At 34.9% G+C, this 23,564-nt stretch overlaps 2 protein-coding genes across 6 annotated transcripts in view; one reads left to right on the plus strand and one right to left on the minus strand.

The window, feature by feature from the left end:
* Positions 1-6,053, plus strand: part of septin12 (septin 12) — a 124,890-nt gene extending 118,837 nt beyond the window's left edge. For all 5 annotated transcript variants that reach the window (XM_087244565.1, XM_087244568.1, XM_087244569.1 and 2 more), the window contains 5 exons: positions 36-153; positions 1,121-1,216; positions 1,608-1,704; positions 2,002-2,053; positions 4,873-6,053. In XM_087244565.1, the coding sequence (XP_087100691.1) occupies positions 36-153; positions 1,121-1,216; positions 1,608-1,704; positions 2,002-2,053; positions 4,873-5,032 (523 nt within the window). In that variant the 3' untranslated portion in view covers positions 5,033-6,053. The remainder of the gene's footprint in view (positions 1-35; positions 154-1,120; positions 1,217-1,607; positions 1,705-2,001; positions 2,054-4,872) is intronic.
* A 7,219-nt stretch (positions 6,054-13,272) lies between these two features.
* The window catches only part of fbxl16 (F-box and leucine-rich repeat protein 16), a 30,858-nt gene continuing 20,566 nt past the window's right edge, over positions 13,273-23,564 (minus strand). Inside the window, exons 3-6 of the mRNA NM_001201336.1 lie at positions 19,362-19,870; positions 16,439-16,523; positions 16,186-16,249; positions 13,273-13,989 (exon numbers count right to left, since the gene is read on the minus strand). Of these exons, the coding sequence (NP_001188265.1) occupies positions 13,841-13,989; positions 16,186-16,249; positions 16,439-16,523; positions 19,362-19,870 (807 nt within the window). The 3' untranslated portion in view covers positions 13,273-13,840. The remainder of the gene's footprint in view (positions 13,990-16,185; positions 16,250-16,438; positions 16,524-19,361; positions 19,871-23,564) is intronic.

Here is a 23,564-nt window from a genome sequence, read left to right on the forward strand (position 1 = left end):
TAAGTGGTGTAATGATCCATCCTCCTCTCCTACAGGCTACGCCCTATAGATGTGGAGTTCATGAGGAGACTGGGAAAGATCGTGAGCATCGTCCCCGTGATCGCCAAAGCAGACACGCTCACTCTGGAGGAGCGGCTAGAGTTCAAGCAGAGGGTGAGCTGTCCGTCATCCACACCTGCGCACACAACTGCACACACATTTATGATATGCAGAGGCACAACCAGAATCACCCCTCTATATTTTCCCGCCTACGCGCAAAATATTCAGCATAATTGAGGTCATGAATATGGATGACCTGCTGCTGTAAATGCTGGAATTTTCCAAAATTCACGGTTCAGCTGTGTGGATATGAAGTGAGATGGATCGAAAAAAGCAGGGTTGAATGGAGCAGAGCTGCTTTCAGATCGCCAAAGGTGTCTTGGCGTGCGGCCGGTTGGAAAAATGAATAGGCCACATCGAGGTTATGAGCAGTGTCTGCAGCGTCTCCGTCGGGATACGTTCTCTCCTCTGACTGATGTATAGCTACTACTTGGGCCTGGGCCACTTGCCATCAGTTCTCCCTACGGAGCGCTTTTGGACAGCTTCGACGGCACGGACCGCAGGGCCAGAACTGCCCCCGCACGCACTGTGTCTCCTATCAATATACACCAAACAACACTCCTAATGATGTACTCTGTCATTTCAGCCCATTATCCAGAGCTGTCTCTCACTGCTCAATAGCCCGAGCAGAGCGCCGTGCGGAGGCGGACGTCACACTGTGCTCAAGATATCAATCGCTGATATCATATCCATGTACAACAGCCGCACTCCAAAATCCTCCCCCACACGAACACATGGCAGCAAAGGCATTAAAGTCTAATGCTCTGCACCTCGGGCCTGAAATTCTGGCTGTGAGCTAAAAAAAAAAAAAAAAAAGAGAAATTCCTGGTGAACTTTACTGTGGCCTCTTCGCGCAAGAATGCATGAGGTTGCGATTGAGACTAGTAAAATACAGTGGGATAAGCTTGAGGGAGAGGAGATGCTGTCATATTTCACCCCCGGGGCGATTGTGTGTGTGTGTGTGCGCAGTAGGTTGTAAAAATCAGTGCAAATCCATCTAACAGGAAGCCTCTCTCTGCAGATAAGACAGGACCTCCAGGCTAACGGGATCAGAGTGTATCCACAGAAAGAATATGATGAGGATGCCGAAGACCGGATACTCAACGATAAGATTAGGGTATGGTGATGCTAGTCTGAGGCTAAATTGCTGTGTAAACAACCAATTGTTTTAAACGAGTAGTTCTAATTATGGGAAGAGTTCCGATGCAAAACCTCTAAGGGCCGTCTGAAATGTTGTTTGCCCAGGCTCTTGTGTGGCAGTTCAGTCATTTCACTTTTATGCTAAAGTATAGGTTTGTGTCATTAATTTTAAAGTGAAATAGCTAAACATAAACATTGGAGGCTGAGAAAAATGTTAATTTTACAGAAATAAAATCTGAAGTTTTTGAATGTGAACTCTTCATAATTTTGTCACAAATTTTAAAAACGAATTGATGACTTTGGTTATAAACATTTATTTATTTATTTATTTATTTATTTATTTATTTATTTATTTATTTATTTATTAGGAAAACATTCCGTTTGCTGTGGTGGGAACAGATAAGGAACACCAGGTGAATGGGAACAAAGTCTTAGGAAGAAAAACGAAATGGGGGATCATTGAAGGTGAGAATCTGAGGACAGTGTGGATTGCTGGATATTCATACTATATTTGTGTATTTGATGGTGGTGTCTCTCCTATTTTCCTTGTAATATTGGTTGACCTACATGGAAAACCATGCTGGTCTTTTCAGCAGGGTAAGTGTAGAGATTGTCAAATCTAATTGTGTAATGACGGCTGACAGGCTTCACAGGGCTGTCTGTGATTTTAGGTTATTCAACACTGCCATCAAGTGGTGTGTACAGAAAGTACATCAATACCGAATGCCGAGTTCATGAATGTGCATTTTTGCTTTATTTCAGTTGAAAATGTTGCGCATTGCGAGTTTGCACACTTGAGAGATCTTCTTATTAGGTAAGTCAGATTTTTTAGTTGTGTATATAAAAAATAAAGAATGTTTTATAATATATTGTCATAATAGTATGATATTTTCATTGGGAAAGTAGGAGCAGTTATTCCTAAACATTTTTGGTTAATGATAGTTGAACATGAAGAACATTCTCCTCGTGAAACTTTCGTTTAGACCTGCATTATACATTATGTAAAATATTTTCCAAACTGCTACATCAGTCTGATCCCAAACCATCTTGGGATCAGTTTTAATGGCCAACTATATGTGGACAACTGTAACAAATGTGTTCAAATACAGCACAACATGTTAATATCTGGCTCAAAAAATAACTATAATAATTAGTAGTAGAAGTTTATTTATTTATTTATTTATTTATTTATTTATTTATTTATTTATTTATTTATTTATTTATTTATTTATTTATGTGTTTGTTTGTTTGTTTGTTTGTTTGCTTAATAATTAGATATTGTTATTTCTTACCTATTAACAATAAAATACCAAAACAATGAATTGAATTTACCTCATAAAAATGTATTTAATTCCATATCATAATTTAGAATCAGTTTCTTATAACCTCAGAAATGTCCTTTATTTATTAAGATCGTAGTGGATCTAAATCAAAATACTGAGAAAGTCACCCTTAAGCTGTCCAATTAAAGTTCTTAGCAATACGTCATAATCATAAATGTAACTTTGGTCTATTTACATAAGGAAATGTATTAAATGTGTCCATGGAACATGATCTTTACTTATTATTTTAATGATGTCTGTAATAATTTCTAGCAAATTTGGATTTGTACAGTGTATTTTTGGCTATTCCAACAAATATACCCAGGCAACATAAGACATTTAAGAATGATCTACAAAATATAATATCATTTTTGGACAAAATTAGGCCAAAAAATGTGTATAGTTTGTGTTTACAGTAAATTGCAATATACTGTGAACAATTCTGTATAAATAAAGAGTTTGATGTAGAGTGCTGAATACAGAGCTTGTGCAAGCATCCACATCACAGATGCTTTATACTGCTGTTTTCTTGCTAATGTAAATTTAGTTGTTTGTTTATTTAGTTATAGAGAGAAGAAATATAAGTATGAGAGCAACACTTGTTTGCAAGTTCAATTATGATCTGCATAACATTATTATGTTAACTATAGCACGCTGTTAAAGTGTTTCAAATGTATTTTTACCCCCAAATGAAGAATGAAAAGACCTTGAGTTTACTAGGGCCTTTAACTTGACTTCTGGGCATATTACATAATTTTATCCATTTTTCGTCCTTGCGATTCACTATTGAAAACACAATATCCTTCACTTGTTTAATAGCTACACAACAGATTTCATTTCTTTGGAAGTCCAGCAAACCACCAGGTATTTCAGAGTGGTTTGTGGATACTATGTATTTTTTGATGGTAGAAAAGATGAGATGCTCTCGGTGTGCCAGTTGTGTTTTTTTGTTTTTGTGTTTTTTTTTTTGTTTTTGTTTTTTTTGGATAAATGGCAACCTCTTGTAAATTATTTTCACTAGCTTCTAAATTTGCCCATTGATTGAATCCATTTGAAACCATTTTATTTTATTGTATTTTGTCTCCTTTAATAATAATAATAATAATAATAATAATTATTATTATTATTATTATTATTATTATTATTATTATTATTTGTGTTTGTCAAAAATTTATCTTGATTAATTTCACCCAATATGCAGTTTTAATTTAAGGTTAAAATTATTAGCCCCTTTAAGCTGTATTTTTTAAGCTATATAAAAAAATCTTCTCTTCGTTAAACAGAAAATGTGAAAAAAATAAACAGGGGCTAATAATTCTGACTTAAACTGTATATTGTCGTAAGATATATTTGTGTATTATACAGTGTTTATTTATGTACATTTAGTACATACACATATAAAAATAACACTATTTTTGAATAGATATTTACTTTTTTATATAATATGAATCATACAATATTTATATTTTATAGCTAAATAAAATGAAAATGAAAATGAAAAAATTCGCTAAAAAGTTTTCAAATACATGCATGCAATATCGTATACTTAATAAAAACAGACATTTATATATTATGTTAAAATAATACATTTTTTTATTTTGAATATGATTAATTTTGATTATTTTTGCTCAGCTCTTATTATTATTATTATTATTATTATTAGGTTCGTTTTTTTATCATTATTTTATTATTTGCAAATTTTTTCTCGTTCTTGGTGCAAATGTTTAAAATAAATTGTGGAAAATCTTTTACCATGCCAGTCAAATCAACCATATATTTCACTCACTTAAAACAGAAAAGAAAACTTTGTTTCCTTTGATGCATCTTGCAGAGACAGTTGTTCAGAAAACTGGTTGCATTGGTTAAAGTGAGTATTGAGGCAGAACAAGTCAAGTTAAGGAAAGGACAGAGGCGAAGGGCACAGATACATTCTTTTCAGTGAGCTCAGTAAAAGACAGGTTAATTACAGTGTGGGGTGAGGGCAGGTCACAAAGCTCTCACGCCGTACCTTTTGGATGGCGGCCCGATGACAGATGGCGCGAGATGTGATTCCCTGCTGAAACAGGAAACAAAGGATGACCGTTTGAACGCTACACACTTTTGAATCACCTTTCACACTTTTTGATCTGAAGCGGAGATCAAATTACAGCAGAAAACATGAAAGGGATCATAAAAAAGCTGATGCAGTCAGAAAACAATTCAATTCCATATAAGAGAATGACTTTTATTTTTACACCGCGCATATTTCCCTTAGGGCGTGTTATTGTGGGATCAAAATTGATATTATGCTCTGCTGCGCTTTACTTTCAAGGTCCCACCTGCAAGATTTGAAGGACGTCACTCACAACATCCACTATGAGACGTACAGGGTGAAAAGACTTAACGAGAGCAATGCCAACGGACTGGCGCTTTCGCCTTTGACCCTGGAGAATGGTACCCTAGAGAAAAGCGAAGCGGAGAGTCACCTTTAAACGAGATGGAGAGCGTGCCTGCCGTCACAACGGGAAAGATGAACATTTTACGTCGAGATTGCCACTGATGGAAAAAACATCATCACATTTGACTGAAGACATTTCCACGTAGGCATGTAAACATCATATATGAGTCTATTTTTCGAAATGAATCTATATTGTGGGGAGAACAAATAATTGATGAATTGTGGGTTTTTAAACCAGGGTTTGGCTCAGAGAAAGTTTTTTATTTTTAATTCTTCTTGATATTTTTCGACCATTTTTTGCCTAATGAGTGGCACGGAGGATTGGCATGTTTGGAAAACGCGAGCCTGCATGCCTGACACCTCATCGGATGAGAAAATCCCATAATCCGTTTTACTGCACCTGTACTTTTACACTGAACCAACAATGTGACATGCTATTTTTGCTTTATTTTCATAGATGTTTTTTACAGCAAATAATGATATTTCCCTATACTTTTATAAAATGTCAAAAACAGACACATTTAGACAAAGATTTTGTTACCATAGCTGCTTTCCAAGCTGAAGGTATTTTCTTAACAGATATTAAATAGTCTCTTACTGCTTTTCGTAAACAACTGCTGTGTTGATATAATGGGAAATATCTCAAGTGTAACCTTCGACCTTAAAGGTCTGGTATGAAATGTAATACTGTTGATTGTTTCTAATGCAGAGATGGATAAAAGAACAAGAGAAAGTCGATTCCTAGTGATGTCCGCCGTACAGTAAAGGGTCAAGTTTTACGGAGGGATGTTTTTCAGTCAGTAACTTGCTGTTTAAAGGTACACATTGTGCTGTTTACTTCTCTCTACTGAACGTCAGGAGCTCATCTTTTGCCCATTTGCTTATCAAAGCTATTGTACATAACCATAATGTGTTCTTATTTTCTATCAGTGTCACATTTTTTTTTTTTACTTGACGTGTATTAGCGGCATCAACATGATTTCCTTGTTACTAATATTACTATTCATGTAAACACAATTGATTTATGATTAAAAAATCCCACCATTGAACATTTATTTGGAGCCATCATCATGCTGTTAGTTTTAGAGGTGATTATCTTATTATTATACACTACCGTTCTAAATTTTGGGGTCTGATTTTTAAAGATTTTTAAATGATTTTCAAGGCTGCATTTATTTGGATTAAATTAGTGTTTCTCAACCACTAGCACTGCATGTTTTGGATGTTTCCTTTGGCAGTCACACCTATTGAAGGTCTTTTATTCCTTGCTAATTAGCTGATGATCTGAATCAGGTGTGTTTGGTTAAGAAGACATGTAATATGTGCAGAGGTGGTGGTCCTTTAGGAATGTGTTTGAGAAGCACTGGCTTAAATAGATAGTTCACTCTAAAACAGAAATACTGTCATCAATTACTCACAATCCCGTTTTTGTTTGTTTTTCCTTGTTGAGCACAAAATAAGACAAACTGAAGAATGTTAAAATTGGAAACCAGTAACCACTGACTTTATAGTATTTGTTTTCTATAGTATTAGTATTTGTTTTTCTACTATGGATGTGAATGGTTACTGGTTAAGGTTTCTGAAATTCTTCTTTATCTTTTTTTGGAACAAGTCAAGAGTGAGTAAAAGATGACAAATTTAGATTTTTCGTTTTTTTTTTTTTGTTCGGATGTTCCTTTAAAATCTAAATTGCTGAATTTATGACAATATTATCTGCTTTCTATTTGAATTCTTATTTTAATGCCATTTTAATGTTTTCCTGTTTATTTAGCAACAAATATTGATCAATTTGAGTTCCATATTCTTTTTTATTTTTATAAAATGGCTATTATTTATACAGTGCTCAGCATATATAAGTACACCCCTCACAAATCCATCTTTTAAGTTCATATTTTAATAGGAATTTTGCAGGTTGTAATTTATTTTGCAATATTAAGTTTTAATTTAATTGTATTAACTTTCAAATTCTAAATATGTGTGGTGACTAAAATATATTTTTAATAAATATATCAGTTAAATAAATCTGTTTTGTTTAAATACATTTAAATACATTGTCTATATTCACTAAGAAATGTATAAAAATATTCATTTTCAAAATGGGGTGTATTTAATTATGCTGAGCAATATATATAAAGCTTTATTTGTAATAGAATTTTTTTTTACTAAAATCTATGGTTTATGTAAAATAACTTAAATGATTTATGTAAAATATGTTACCTTAAGATTTAGAGCGATAGTGTATGTTCATAGTTTTTTCTGTGATACTTGAAATGGAGTCTCTCGTCAATTTAAAAAGATGTAAACTCTTTTCTAAGGCCTACATGTAAGGCTGATATCATCATTCTACATTTAAAACCATAATCATACCTCAGTAGTCTTTTCACCTTTGATCAATTTTCTTATACTGATGTGTTTTTATTACTTGGGAAATCCACTGGGTTCCTATTTAAGATGTTTATATTGTGACTTGCTTCAGGAGCATTACATTTGCCAAACTAGCTTACTTAAAACTCTTACGTAACATGCTTATAAAGCATAGCCACGGCTGCCTGATTGAAAGTCTTTTATCAGGCTCTGCAGGACAGGTTTTTGTTGACCTGCAAAGTATTAGTAATATTTTCTTCCTTTTTAGAACCTTATTCATGGAAAAAATGGACCTCAGGTCAAAACACTTAACACAATGGTGTGTCTCAAAATAGGCAATAGAGATGTGTTTGTGTGCACATGCAACATTAAAACACATGGCTGACAGTATGTCTTAAAGGAAGAGTTCACCCCAAAATAAAACTGAAAACGTATTGATTTATTCCCCTTATCATCCTATAGTAGTCATTTAATACATTTTGTGGTGAACTAAGCCTTTAACAGTTTAACATCAGAGTAAATTAATGACGCAAAATATGATGCTTATTTTGTACAACTTTTACTAAAACGGTGCAGACTGGAACCAACCAAACAACAACGCTTGTCTGACAAGGCACTGCAGCCATAAGATGGAGTTCATAAAACTTTGTCTTTTTTTCCTCTTTCATTTTAAATAAACCACTACAACAGTATTTATTTACAGAAAGAAATGTACCCTAAAGCAAACTGTGACATGCCTATGTCACAACCAAATAAATAAAGTATCAAATAAATAAGAGAAACCTTTTAGATAATGAGTGTGTGAGGCAGATATCTAACATTGCTCATTAGGCTGTTGAACCACAGTCACCCAAACCAAGTGTTTGCACCAGAATAAAAGTCGTTATTACAGACCCTGTATGAATGTCAAAAGCATTACGAATATTGTTTTTAATAGTACATGTACAAGTACATACAAAGAGCCAACAAAAGAGTTGCTTTCTGTTGTTGAATCCTGTCGATCTCAAATGTTATAAAAGAAACGAGCCTGACATGTTAGTTTGGGAAGAGTTAGAGGAATAGATGAATTATTCTATTAGAAGCGCCAGACATTTAGAGGTAAAAGCAAGCTTGAGGTTGAATAGAAACTGCCAACACACTCTGGATGTGGTAAGCTAGTAAAACTCTTTCAGAAAGCAAGAATAGAGGAGCGTTACTCGTGTAAACTGGCCCTGAAACGATGTACATTTACAGTGTAAATCCATTAGAACCACTCTGCCAGCTGTGTCTGGTAAGAAAGCGAAATTCACACAGTAGTACCAGTATTTCATTGACTCGGAAAAGTAACTCTGCCTGAATCATATATACAGCATGTAAAATAAGTATTGAATATGTCATTATTTTTTGTGGTAAATACATTTCTAAAGGAGCTGCTGACATGAAAACGATTTTCGTAAAAGCCCAAACATACAAATAAAACTAAACAAATACATTTCAGAAACTTATATTATGTCCAATGACAGTATGATACAAGGAGAAAGTATTGAATTCCTGAAATGTGTTTAACAATATGTATAATAGGCTTTTTTGGTAACCAAGACGCCTCTTGTATGGAGAATGTAGTCACATGCATTGCTCAGATTTTCCTCTGACATAAACAGAGTTTGTAAATCTTGATGTTTCTGTGGGTCTCATCTATCAACTCTGATCTTCAGTTCTTGTTTTCTGTTGGATTCAGGTCAGGTGATTGGCTAGGCCATTCTAGCAGCTTTATTTTCTTTTCTGAAACCAATTGAGAGTTTCCTTGTCTGTATTTAGGATCATTGATTAATTTATATTTTAATATGATTAAGTCAATACTCTGATTAAGAGTCTTCCATGAACACAGAGATTTTTGATGACCTTAATCTGACTAAAGTCATAATCAAACTAAACAGAGATCGAACTAAGATGTGAAGTATTTTAGTGGCATTATTGAAGTGCAGTAAAGAAACACCTTAATCAATCTACTACCGTCATGTAGGACTTTTCGGCGCATTTTGTGACACCTACCGAGTCAGTAAAGGACCAGACAGACACATCACGAAATGTGGAGGGGTCTTTTTTTCATTCGACATGCGGTATCAAAAAATCCATTAAAACACCAGTCCTTACTTCATACTCTCGTCCAATACTTCAGTTTGTCCCGGCGACATGAATGAAATGTTCCTAAATTAAAGTGAAGCTGTCGAAGTGCAGCTAAAGTTTAAAAAAATTTTAAATGAAACATTTGAAATTGCATGACACTCCAGAGGAAACATGCATGTTGATGCAATGATGTTAATCGAACTATGGGCTATAATGTAAAATGGGATCATGAAAGGAACATTCAAAAAGCAACTCATGTAAACATTTAAATCATATTATTGTCTTATTCAGATTAAAACAAATAATTTGATTACTGATGTCCATGTAAACATAGTAAATGTGTTGCTGAAATGTCCACCCTGGTTTCATCTTCATCATCTGATTGGGACTGAAGCAGCTAATAATCATTTACACTGATGAGGATCAGATCTGCTAACCACCGAGTGACTTCAGCTGCTGTCTGGCCCTTCCATGCATTTTTTACCTTCCTTTCTTCATGTGTTCAATACTTTGACCACTCATTTCATTTGTTTGCACACATTACTTAAATTGTAAACTAATTATTTTAATTGTCTTTGTATGTATGGACTTTTTTAGTCGCTACTGACATCTGGTTAACATTTCAAGTCAACAGCACCAAATTGTGATGTGTCCAATACTTTCTATACCCGCTGTATATATGACTGAGGCAGCAGGAGAATGTCAATATACGTACAATAAACATCTGTTAATAATCTTGCATTTAGCCCGTATTAACATGTCTTTGATATTAGCTCAATGTACAAAGTGAAACAAGTCTTTTATACTATCGATTGCTGATGTGATTCATCGCTAAAAGACGTTAACCTTTTTGCATATCTTGCCTCCTTCTTTCATTTCTTGCTTCGTTTGGAGCGGTTTAGACGTGCATGATTAGAGCCAGGCAGCATCAAAACAGTTGAAACTGTGACAAATGATCTCGACATATTGACATATATTTACAGATTACAGTGGGGGTTAGTGCATGAGTTGTTATATTTATATTTAGGGTTCTCTCTATGGTGAAAAACAAAAGATCATCCCACACACAGAAACTCTCATTCCATACAAAGAAGAAAAAGGCTTGGGTTTGAATTGAAAACGATAGTATTTATACAAGATTAATACAATATCTCCGACAGCTTAATATAATTGTCCTCAAATACTATGAAATGCCTCAGTGATATATTAATAATCTCTCTTTATTTCATTCATCTCAAATGGTTCTGTTTATGTTATCAATGAAGACACATGGAATGGAAAAGCGCTTTGATGGGATTTTCCTTCAGACCTTCGCTATTAAATGAATGCCATTCTCTTCCTTAAATAGACAATTGGAGAGTGTAAATACTGCAATATGTCTTCAAACCATTATCATGATACCTCAAAACAACCAAATGCAGATTCAGTCATATTAACTGGTGCTATTCAACATCTTCTTCTGGAGATAATCAATATTTCTAGGCTTTATGATAGAGTCTCTCAACTGGCATCCATTTGATTGAGCAAACAGATTTAACTCGGTCACTAAACACAAGAAAATGGCCAGCTGGAGGGTATAAAAGGTAGGTCAACTCACTGTCAGCCAGGCTGTCGACCAGTTATTGCCCATCCATACTGTGTGTCAGCATTTTGCCCACCAAAAACGTTAGAATTAACTGTCAAACCCAAAACTATTCATCTGACAAAATCCCAAATTCCTGCATTACTTCCTGTCTCCTAAATTACCAAAACATATTCTAACTCTAAATAAAAACAACCTCGCATAATCCTCAGAGATTTAATAAATAAATAAATATGTGCATCGTGTCAATAAATTAACCCACTACCAATGATAAGCTAAAGCAAATAAATATGCAACAACTTCAATGATTCGAAAAGATAAATTCAGGTAAAGTCTCAAGGGATCTCGCCTGGATAAGCAGCAGCAGCCGCTAACGCTGATTAGCTATGACCTTCCCATTAAACAGGCCGCTATGTACATGAAGAGAGATCGACTGTCTGAGGTGAGTGCTAATGATTATGCTAATGTGTCTTTTAGTAGATATAATTTGTTATCTTTACAGCCTGGAGGATTTAGGGTGGGAAAGGGTAGTGTCCACTTTGTGATGCAGGAATTACCTTAGAGTAGAATCCACCTGTTTTGTTCCACACTTTTTTGGAGTGAGATTAGCTTTATCTTTGAGCTAAATACAAAGGCTCAACTGTGAATTCTGAAAAATAAAGCGTCTTTACTGACAAATGGTAACTAAAAGGTTCTTTGCAGAAGCCATGATGGTCATCTGTCTTTATAAATATTTATTTTAATATTTATTTCATAAAAAATTGTGGCTGTCAATGTATAAATATGCTTTTTTTGCATTCAGTTCAGTCATCAACCAACAGGGGCGCTAACTAGCCAAACTGCCAATGTGCCATGTCAAGTCAATTCATCTTTAAATTCATTCACAAATTTTTTCTGAGAAAAAGAATAGCAAATCATCCCAAATTTGTTAACAAATCATCATAAAACTCAGATGTAAACACATTTTTACTTGTTAGACTTTTTAGGGATGCTTTAAATTCAATTACCTGCCCATCTAAGACTCAAAAAATGTGTACTATACCATCTTTTTTGCCAAATTGCAGGTATTGAGTTTGAGATTAGGTAAAATAGGTGAACATTAAGGTAATTAACATCACAGCAGACCCATCTGAGATGATCTGAGCAGCACATAATTCTCCTGAGAGGACAAATGCAGGGTTTAAAATAGGCTATGAAGCAGATTGACAAATAAATAAATAAATAAATAAATGGCTGGTTTTTGTGAATTCCCCTGCGAACCTGTATTCCACATACCCCATGATACAATGAGGTAGGCACACCAGTTAAGCTCAAATATGAGGTCGAAGAACCTGGCACCTCTGAAAACAAAAAGAGGTGCTGCTAATCTAAAAGAAGACATTTGGGTATTGCTTAATGGGAAAGTAAAAACTGCTAGATGAAGAGAGACTACTGCAATAAGCTTGTGTGGGATGCTTGTGATGACTTTAATTACACTGGCCTGCCTCTGCATTTGATGCAAATCACTGTAAACTGTATTCATTAGATGTATTTAAAAGCACTCGGGCGGAAAGAGACACTGTGCCCGTAATGTAAGAAACTATGGTAGAATTGCCATGCTGTAATGGTTTGGCCTGGTGACAAGTAAGCAATGACGTGCAGTTTCAGTCTGTGAATAAAAAAGGCCATCGTTTGGCCCCTGCTGCATTATGGGATCATTCCGAGATCTCGTCTTCATTTGAATCGGGATTAATATGGAAACCTGCACATAAGCCACTAATATCAATTGACATCAAAATGGAATTAAAACAAAAACAGGCAGGTGAAAAAGCCAAGCTATTGTTTGTACAAACCACTGTCCATTTGAACCACATTAAAATGTATGAGCAGTTCCGATCCCATCCGCAGCCCGACACGAAATAACTGGAAATGTCTTTAAAAGAGCGATCTGCTGAGAAGAAAAATAACCTCCTGACTTCTGATTATGCTGGTTCCTTTCAAAGGACAGTACCTAATTAATACTGTACCTTCACCATACCTGGATTTCCATCTTATTCAAAGTGTCTCAAATCTCGAACTTGTACCGATAAATGTTTCACAGTAATCCTTATCATCAAAAATAATACTTAAAAAAATAATATTTAAAAATAAAAACGACCAAAGAGAACCGCATGACCAAAAAAAGCAAGTAGCGTTGATGTGAAAATCTACGTAGCTGTTCATCTCTAGTTTTTTTTTCTTTCTTTGTTAAGACACAAAGATGGAGAGGCAGCACCACTGAATGGAGCGAGAAACCCAGATGCCGCTTGACAAAAGCGAAGAGACCCTGTTGCAGTGGCTCCTTAACCTCTTTCCTTTCCTTAAACGTCCTCTCAATCTTTCCCTGGATATGAGAGACAGCTCAAACAGTCGGCACACACCTTTGTCACTTCAAGATAAACAGTTTTTGGATGAGACACGGAAGCTAGTCTCACAGTTCAGTGGAGGAACATGTTTCATGTATGTGTAGGGGCTGACTCATGTGTCATGTTATTTAATGAAAGATCTAGCCTCTGACCCACTGCGCTTTGAACATTTTCCCTCTCTCTTGCCAGTCCTGACCCATTCCGACAGGATTTTTCTTTCAGATTTCCTTTTTATCTTCCCACTTTCAATTTTCACCCCTCCGGAAAAAAACAAGAAAAAAAAAAAAAACCTTCCTTTTCAATTTCTCTCCCTGTGGGTCCAGGATGAAATAGGGTTTATCATCAGTCTGAAGGAGGAGGTTTTGGTGATGTGTTGGGTGCTGGTGCCCGTAAAACTCGTTTTGCTCTACTCGATGACCATGCAGCGTGGCAGATGTTGGGAGTAGTATTTGAAGAGTTCGGCGGTGGCGCCCGGGCAGTTGGTCAGTTCCAGCTCCTCCAGGTCCTGTAGTTGAATCAAGCCTGATAGACCAGTAGTAGTCAGCAGAGGGCAGCCTGAGACAGTAAATGAGAACACGTCAAAAACACAGCCATCTGACCTCAACAGCTCATTTCCTGTTGTTATTGTGGTGTGACAACAACACTGTTATTTTCATCATAGGTGTGTATAATAGACATATGCTGGTGTTCGATATATCACGATAACCAATATGCACAATGTCGTTATTGTGAACCCTGCAAAATACCATGATAAATTATTTATTATTGGTGAGATTTTTTAATAATATTCACATTGTATTTACAGTGGTGTTCATTACAGCGTTGATCGAAGGTTTTAACAGCTTAAAGACTTAATTGGTTCGCTTAATAGTTAAAACACGATCCTTTTCACGTTAATCTAGCCTATGACAGAACAATGACAATTTTGGGACTATTTATTTATCTATTGCACAGTGTTAATGTAGGCTCCAATAGTTAACATTAGTTATTTCTAACTAACCTCACATTAATCATAGATGATGTTACTTTCTAAAACTTCTAATAACACATTAAAATCATAGTCATCATCTGATTAAATTTCGTAATCATTTTATTAAAAATAGGCAATTACTGATATAAATCTGTTGTGTTTATTTAAACTTATTTTAACATAGTAACTAATAAATGTGTCTCTTTTTCTTACTGTTAATTTTAATACAGAAACTTAATAACGTTTACAAGTGAAACTTTTTTTTTGTAGTGTTACCTATTTTATCTTTAGAATTTAATCCTTTGCTTTAATTTGCTTAATTTGGTTGGAAGTTTGTTTACATTTGAACATTGACATTCATTTGATTTACATTCACTAAATCAATACAGTATTTTTTATTATTAAACCTGTTAAAGTGAGTTTCTAGCAGCTTAGGTCAATATCGTGATAAAAGCTTTAAGCAATTAAACGCAACTAGAAAAACTTATATCTACATAAGCCGGTGCATAAGAGTATAATAAAGAGTTGTCAAAAATATACAAAACAAATATTAGTTTTTTTTTTTATTTAAGTTAATGTTTACATTTTAAAGACATGTACATCTATAAATGTGTGTATTGAATATTTTAAAATAAATACTTTAAAAAAGTAAGTAAAAACTTTTGTGACATACATGCAACTCACTTTTTATCCAAAACACTATTGTGATCAGGTCTGAATGCACACATTTTATGTGCGTATGTACATGTGAAGATATGCATATAAACAATCCCTCTGTCACAAACAAACAAGATATGCAGCAAGAAAACAAACATTTGCTTGTCGACGCCTGACCTGAAATAAGCAACAGTATAATTAGGAAAAGAAGAGCCAGGTATACTTAAGCTTTCTGTTGCTATTGGGAAGGGGTCGCCAATCTCGTTTCTGGAGGTCCAGTGCCCTGCAGTGTTTAGCTCCAACTTGCATCAACACACCTGCCTGGGTGTTTTAAGTATACCTAGTAAGACCTTGATTAGCTTGTTCAGGTGTGTTTGATTAGGGTTGGAGCTAAAATCTGCAGGACACCGGACCTCCAGGAACACCTTTGGTGATCCCTGCTATGGGGTCATAATTTATGGCATCATGTCCTATTTTTGGTTAATTTAGATTTCTCTGATTCACATTGATATCATAATTCGATCAAAATTCAGAGATGATTGAATTATGAAGATTAAATCACAGCATTCATACTTATTTATAACTTCATTAATAACACACAGTGAGATTAAACACAACCTAAATAACAAATAAGTTTGTGAGGAAGCCTTTATCTATATAAACTACAATTTTTAACTTTTAGTTTTAAGTTTTTAAGTTTTTAACTTTTAAGTTTGTCATGCTAAAAATAATATCGACTGAAATACTTGGGGTTTTTTTGGATGAAGTGGTGCTTGAGCCCTATCAATGGGCTTTTTTTCCCCTTAAATTCTAGAACAGAACATCCTTAAGAGCAGCTATTGCTGAAACAGGCGATTATTTTTCATCTGCCAATGTGCTTTTAAATTAGACTTGTATATCACATCGTGATTATGTATTCATCATCTAAATGTGAAAATCTATCTTTCTTTCAAAATAATACATTTTTGCTCAGACAGCAGGGATTAACTGAGATTTCCATAACATGATTAAGCTCAGGTCTACCTCCAAACATACTGTGATATTTCATTATAGTACTTGATCATGATTTTACTTGCACATCCTGCAGTGTCGGCAATGTACATTCAGAGAAAGATCCGTTATACCTGCTAGAGAAAGAAGACGAAGACTCCTCATGCCATATAAATGCTGTAACCCAAAGTCTTGCACCTAAAAACAAAATAGATTAACACATTACATGATTTCAAACTTATTACATGATTTCAAGGAGTTCTGTTAAGGTGACCTGCTATAAACTGTCTTAAATATATATTGTATATCCTAATGAAGTTAGGCGAGTGAACTATAGCCATCATTATATGCAATTTATCTGATTGAAACAGTTCTGCAGGCACTTACTTGACAGCACCAGCGCAGGTAGAGACTTCTCAGTGTTGACATGGTAGATAAGTAGCCCAAGCCTGTATCTGTGATCCGCACACACCTGAATACAGACATGTGAAAGGGGAGTCATTTTCACTTTCAGACACTGCCATATTTATGCACATAAAACCTTTACATTCAACAATACCCCAAAATGCTTTTACCCAGTAAACATTTTTTGTTTTTAAAAGATGTCTAAGAGACGTCAAATAGGTGTGGAAACATGGTCACCTTGGCTAAAACAAAGCTAAATTTAGGCTGTCGGTGAAAATCTAATAGATTTCTAAGATTAGGCCAAAACTAGACTAGTCATCAAACAAACAGAAATGAATGACTACGCATACAAAGTCTGTCTATTTGTCTGTCTATAGTCTAGTTTTGGGATATTCTTAGATGTCTATTAGATTTTCACTGACAGCCCAAGTTTAGACTTGTTTTAGCTATGCTGTCTACGTTTAGATGTCTATTAGACGTCTATTAAACACAAAATTGTTTGCTGGGTACCTTTTTTCTGACCATGTAACAGAGTTAACTTTCTCTGACATCCCTCAAGTACTGTATAAATATATGAATATAGTAATCATTATTAGTAAGGACTATTAGATACCATCATTGAAGCACAGCACTCCACTGACATTGTAAGTGAACAAGGATCTTCAATATTGTGATTTTTGAAACGGTCTTGATGTGGTCTAGATAATTGGGCTTTTTATAAAATAGGTGACGCCACAGTATTATAATAGAAGCATCTGATTTATCAGATAGTTCACTATGTCCTTTCTGACTGAATAGGCAGGATCCAATCCATAGAAACCCTTAACCCATATTTAGATTGTGCCGGTGAAGCTTGTTCTTCTATTTGTGTTATGCAATAAAGACCTAAAAACACTTAACAAAAGAGAGAAGCTCTGCAGAACTTCGATGCTGAATTGATGTGTGTAAAAACAAATAAAAATCAACTATTGCCAGATTGAATATAATGAATTAAAAGGCAAAAAAAATTTAACTTTAAAGTTTGACAAGTGTATTTAAATACAAGAGTATGAATTAATTTCAGAACAGGACTCTACCAAAACTACAGTATGATGACTGACCATAGAAATATTAATGCAACCAATTATGACTCATTATTTTCAGCAACTTTAAATAAACCACAGTCAACAAAGGTGTTGATGTTTATGTCTGGAAAGCTGCTTCACAAAGCACTCTCATAGTGTTATTATAAGAGATGATTATTAAGCATTTTTTGAGCTTAGCATTCCAGTTTACACAGTTAACCCTTGTGTGTGTTGGGGAAGTTTTCATCCACTCTGGAGTGATTTTGAGTCTTAGTTTTCCATCTGTTTGAACAAATGGGATGTTTTTTTGCTGACAAATGCTTTTATATATTTCAAAAACTTTTACTACGGTTAACTACTAACTTTTAAGTTTACTACCCTTTTGTCATGTTTTTGCCCCATTGACTTTCATTAAAATTACATGTATTAATTGCAATGCCATGACACCATTTAAGCATCTATTTTTGATTGTTAATGATTTTTCCTGTTGGGAAGAGGTGCAATTTCTACTTTTTATTGTCGATTATCAGTTAAAATGCAAAAATAGCGTAGTTTCTGGCCTTTAAATTGATTCATTTGGAGTATAGTGTGCATGGGTGTGTGTGTGTGTGTGTGTGTCTGAAAGTGTGAAAGAGATCTTTGCATACTTACATGATAAGTCTGAGAAAATTAAATAAGCAGCTTAACTCTCAGAACATAGTAAATGTATTTATGCACATATTGTGATCTACAGGCCTATATATAGGGGGTTAATGGTGCCAGCTGATGATCAACAGTAAGAATGACATATTTTACCTCTTCCAAATAGAGAAAAACACCTAAATCAAAAATGCATGATTATTTGGACTCAAGAATTTGCATTCAAAATTCATAATGGAAGTCAATGGGGCAAAAAACACCACGAACATAATAAAAGGGTAGTAAATTCAAACAATACCCAAGGGTTACTAAAGTAGAAAAGTGCAGGATCCAATATTTTGAAATAAGATTTATTTTTTTCACAGACAAAGTATGTTTGATTTACGTTTATTTTGAGCTTGCTTTTTTGCTGCTTTTCAACACTGAGAGTGTACTTTGTTCCCTGTATGTTCTTGCACTATGAATAAAGAAGAGAGAAAAAATATATGATATGCATTTAAAAGGATACTTCATCCAAAAAAAAAAAAGAAAATTCTGTCATTTACTCACCCTTTGACTTGTTCATTCATTCATTTATTTTCTTTTCGGCTTAGTCCCTTTATTAATCTGGGGTCGCCACATCGGAATGAACAGCCCATTGACTTGTTCCAAACCAGATAAACACAACCAGTTGAACACGAAATAAAACATATTAAAGAATGCTGGAAATCTGTAACCACTGACATACAGTAATATTAGCTTTTCCAATGGATGTCAATGGTTACAGGTTTCCAACAATTTTTCCTAATAACTTCTTTTGTGTTCAGCAAAACAAAACAAAAAACTCAAACTAAATTGGAACAAGTTAATAGTGAGTAATTAATAACAGCATTTTTATTTTTAGGTGAACTACCCCTGTAAATACATCATAAACAACAAGTTGCTCGGTTATGTTCCTCACATGTTGGTTAAGTTTCAAAAATGCATGGTTAATATGGTGGTTGAACAGTTATAACTTTTTTGATATAAAGAACTGCAGGCGAACTGAAAATCTAATTTAGCTGCGGTTTACCCATAGCAAATATCAACTAATGAAACAGCCAAGCTGATATATTAGTCTATCACTACTTTTGACCACAAAATTTACTTCCAGTGAGGCTTTGTAAGAGGAAATCTCAGCAAGATTTCCTTTCTGCTCTGTTCTGCAAACTCAGCACACTCACCGGTCCAGAACCAGCTCCTCCAGCTTGTGCAGGTCGCACGCGATGTACTCCAGGGCCATGTCGGTGATGCGAGGACACCATGACAGATCCAGACTCCGGAGCTTCCTTAGATTCTCAGCAACCAATTCCACACCATCGTCTGTGATCTTCGAGCACCCCGACAGGCTGAGGGAGGTGAGGTTGGGCAGGCTGTGCACCATGTTGACTACGCCATGGTTAGTGATCTCCCAGCAGGAGTTCAGACGCAGCGTGTGGGTGGTGTAGCCTTGCTTGGCCGTGAAGTAGGCCATGGCCGTGTCGGTCACATGGTAGGCCTGCAGGCTGAGCTCTGATAGGTTAGGAAGGAGCTGAGAAATGGCAGCGATGGCATCGTCTGCCACGTTGATGCAGTCGCTGACGCTGAGCGAGGTAAGCCGCGCGTTCAGGCTGGACCACAAGCCGGCTTCTGTGAAGTCATTGCAGCCGGAGAGTTCAAGGTGCATTAGGCCCTGCATCTGCTCCAGCATCACCTGAACAGACCAAGACGGAGGAGCAATGTTATTTTATTAACACTTCATTTTGATGGTCCCTTTTGCACATTTTGTTGACTAAAAGTTGCATTGCAATAACATGCCGACTACTTCTCTTTTGAGTATTAGTAGACTGTTTCCTTTTTCCATTGTGTGACAAATGTCAGTTTTTACATTCTAAACTGTCTCATTCCTATATGTGTACTAAATTACAGAGTTTCTGGAACAAAATTTTGCAAGTTTTTTCAGATACATTAGACCAGGGGTTCATAAACTTTGCCAAAAACCAACCTTAATTGAGGGCTGTGGGCCAAATATATACAAAATCATTGTATATATATATATATATATATATATATATATATATATATATATATATATATATATATATATATATATATATATATATATATATAGTTATTATATAAAAAATACTAGAAAACATAGAAAACTAGAAAAACATAAACAATCCCTTTTATAACACAATGGAGTTTAGTGCTGATAACACTATTCTAGCTGCTTCTGCCTTGATTTGCTCACCGATGTCTTGTGCATTGTCCTCTGTCTGTCAAGTGACTGTACTAGCATGTTAAAAGTTTGATCAATTTACAATATTTAATTGAAACATTGAATTTCAGTTGACTTTTTTTGTAGATCAGCAACAAAACAAAGAAACAAAAGGAAATAAATTCAAAATCACGATCTATGTTCACCTCAATCCCCTTATGATTTTTCCTCTCTTTTCAGATGAGACAGTGGGACAAATTAAAGGTTACCTTGGCCCACGGGCCCTACTTTGGGCATCTCTGCATGAGACATTCTAATTGAGCCAGTTCCTATATTAATTATACCTACACAGGTACAACAACAGTTTGTTAAATATGGCTTGATCTCTGCCAAAACATTTATCTTTTTGTTTTGGAAGAAAAAAGTTATTTTACTTAAAGTTATGTTAAAAGTTACTTAAATTATGATTGACAGAGTTAACCTGTACATTACATCTGGAAAAAATCAGGTGCCCTAATTGACAATTTTAATGAATGATTTTGTTATTTGAAAAATGTGAATCCTCTTTTATTTATTTTTTGCAAACTTGTGATTAATATGTTTACCACGCCTTTAGTACCTACTTTTACCATTGGATAGCACTGGTTGGTGGTTGGTTAGGAGAAAGTATTTTTAATTTTTGTTTAATTAATATTTTTATGACTGTTGGTTGTTGTTGTTGTTGTTGTTGTTGTTGTTGTTTTATTTCAGATTGTTTGCTAAACTGTTTGTATTTTTAAAAAGGTGTATTTACAAGTGAATGTCTGCTAAAATTTCTAATAATAAAAATATTTAAACCAGAATATTTTAAAGCACAATGCAAAAAAAAAAAAAAAAAACTAAGAGCTTAAATGAATTCCAGGTTTGAGTAACTATTGCAATGCAGTTTACAATGTCCATATACATTCATTCTTTTTCTTGTCAGCTTAGTCCCTTTATTAATCTGGGGTTGCCACAGCAGAATGAACCGCCAACTTATCCCATTTTTACATAGCGGATGCCCTTCCAGCCGCAACCCATCTCTGGGAAACATCCACACACATTCATTTACACACACACACTCATTCACTACGGACAACTTGGCCTACCCAATACACCTGTACCGCATGTCTTTGGACTGTGGGGGAAACCCGAGCACCCGGAGGAAACCTACGCGAACGCACGGAGAACATGCAAACTCCACACAGAAACGCCAACTGAGCTGAGGCTCGAACCACCAACCTTTTTGCTGTAAGGCAACAGCACTACCTACTACTAAAAAATCTAAAATATCCCTGTTTTTTTATATATGAGTCACTCACTTTGCAACATGAGCAGTATGAGCATGATTGCAAATGTGATTATAATTTTATCTATTTGAAGTTTATGCTGGACAGCACAAAAGCTGTTTTGTTCTAACAAAAGTTATTACAAGTCAGGTCCATGGCCAGGCGGAATTTGGGTGTTCCGGAAGACCCACCCCTTACTGACAAAGGTCCAGAATTTTTCCCATACATAAGCTCATTTGTCCTATTTTTACTATTTTGCCATCATATATTGTAAATAAATAAATTACAAAAGGCTTTAATGCGTAAAGTAACGCATTACTTTTAAAAATTAAGTTATAATATTTGAGTTACTTTTCAAAAATGTAATGCAAGTTATTTTTTGGTGTAGTTAATTTGCTTTAAAAATAAATAAATAGCTGAATTAAAATGAACATAGTCACACTGAATCACACACGCAATGAGTGAATGCAGGAACGGACATGAAGACAGCAGAGCTTTACATTTCTGCGATGGAAATATTGTCATTAAATTAAACACATGGAAGAAAAGGAAAAGAGGATTATCTGATTGGACAGTGATTTTATTTTTAATAAGACAAAAAGTTGTTTGTCTTTTGAAGTTACTTTAATGAATCTGTAAATATGGCATGTATAGCTTAGGGGTTAGGAAGTACTCTAAAGATAACATTATCCTATATTCATTTTTATGTGTTTTTTTAAAGGTAAATGAAGGGTATACAGTGCATTGTTAATTGCAGAGCTCCACTATTTGAAAAAGAATAAAACCTTCTGCAGGTTCTGAAAGAGATCAAGCCTCAGCCAGGTCAGAAAAAGTAACGCAAAAGTAACTCAAAAATAACTTAATACATTACTTGCCATAAAAATTAACTGAGTAACAGAACTAATTACTTTTTTGCGGAGTAACTCAATATTATAATGCATTACATTCTAAAGTAACTTTCCCCAACACTGATTAATGATTTAGTTCACCCAAAGGTGAAACATTTGTCATTATTTACCCTTTACTTGTTCCAAACCTGATTGATTTTCTTTCTTCTGTTGAACACAAAAGAAGATATTTTGAAGAAAGCTGGAAACCTAAGCACTGACTTCCTCATATGTTTTGTTCCTTTATGGAAGTCAATGGTTACAGGTTTTACAACAAATTTTCATTCTTGTGTGAACTATCCATTTAAGTGTACATGATATTAGTAGCTAAAAAGTATAGAAGTATACATTTTTAAAAAGTTAGGGACTTCTTTGTAACAATATTGACCCATATGTACAAATGTGTACCTTTTGAAAATCTCACAGATTTTGTTACTTTTTTGTAGAGTTTAATAAACAAAAAGATTATACTGAGTAAGCTACATTTTTGACACAAAGTTGTCTGTTGTTCTGTTTCATTTATTCGTTTTCTTTCAGCTTAGTTCCTTTATTTATCAGTAGTCGCCACAGCGGAGTGAACCGCCAACTTATCCAGCATATGTTTTACACATTGAATGCCCTTCCAGCTTCAACCCAGTACTTGATAACACCCATACACTCTCACAATTACACGCATATGCTACAGCCAAGAAACACAGAAGAAACTCAGGAGAACACGAATAGAACATGCAAACTCCACACAGAAATGCCAAGTGACCCAGCCAGCCTTCTTGCTTCTTGCTGTGAGGTGACAGTGTTAACCACTGACCCACCATGTTGCCCCTGTTGTTCCGTTTCACCAACATAGGTATATGAACTGTATTGAAGTCTAGAAACAGCCCTTACAAAAATTAACCATGGTTTTCTATTTAGAAAGTTGTAGTAGACCTAATTAACCCTGCTACACTACCATAGTTTAACCACTGTGGTAAAACAGTACAAATGTAATCAATC

Source organism: Danio rerio, chromosome 3, assembly GCF_052040795.2.
Source record: "Danio rerio strain M-AB ecotype USA chromosome 3, GRCz13ab, whole genome shotgun sequence".
Taxonomy (NCBI): Eukaryota; Metazoa; Chordata; class Actinopteri; order Cypriniformes; family Danionidae; genus Danio; species Danio rerio.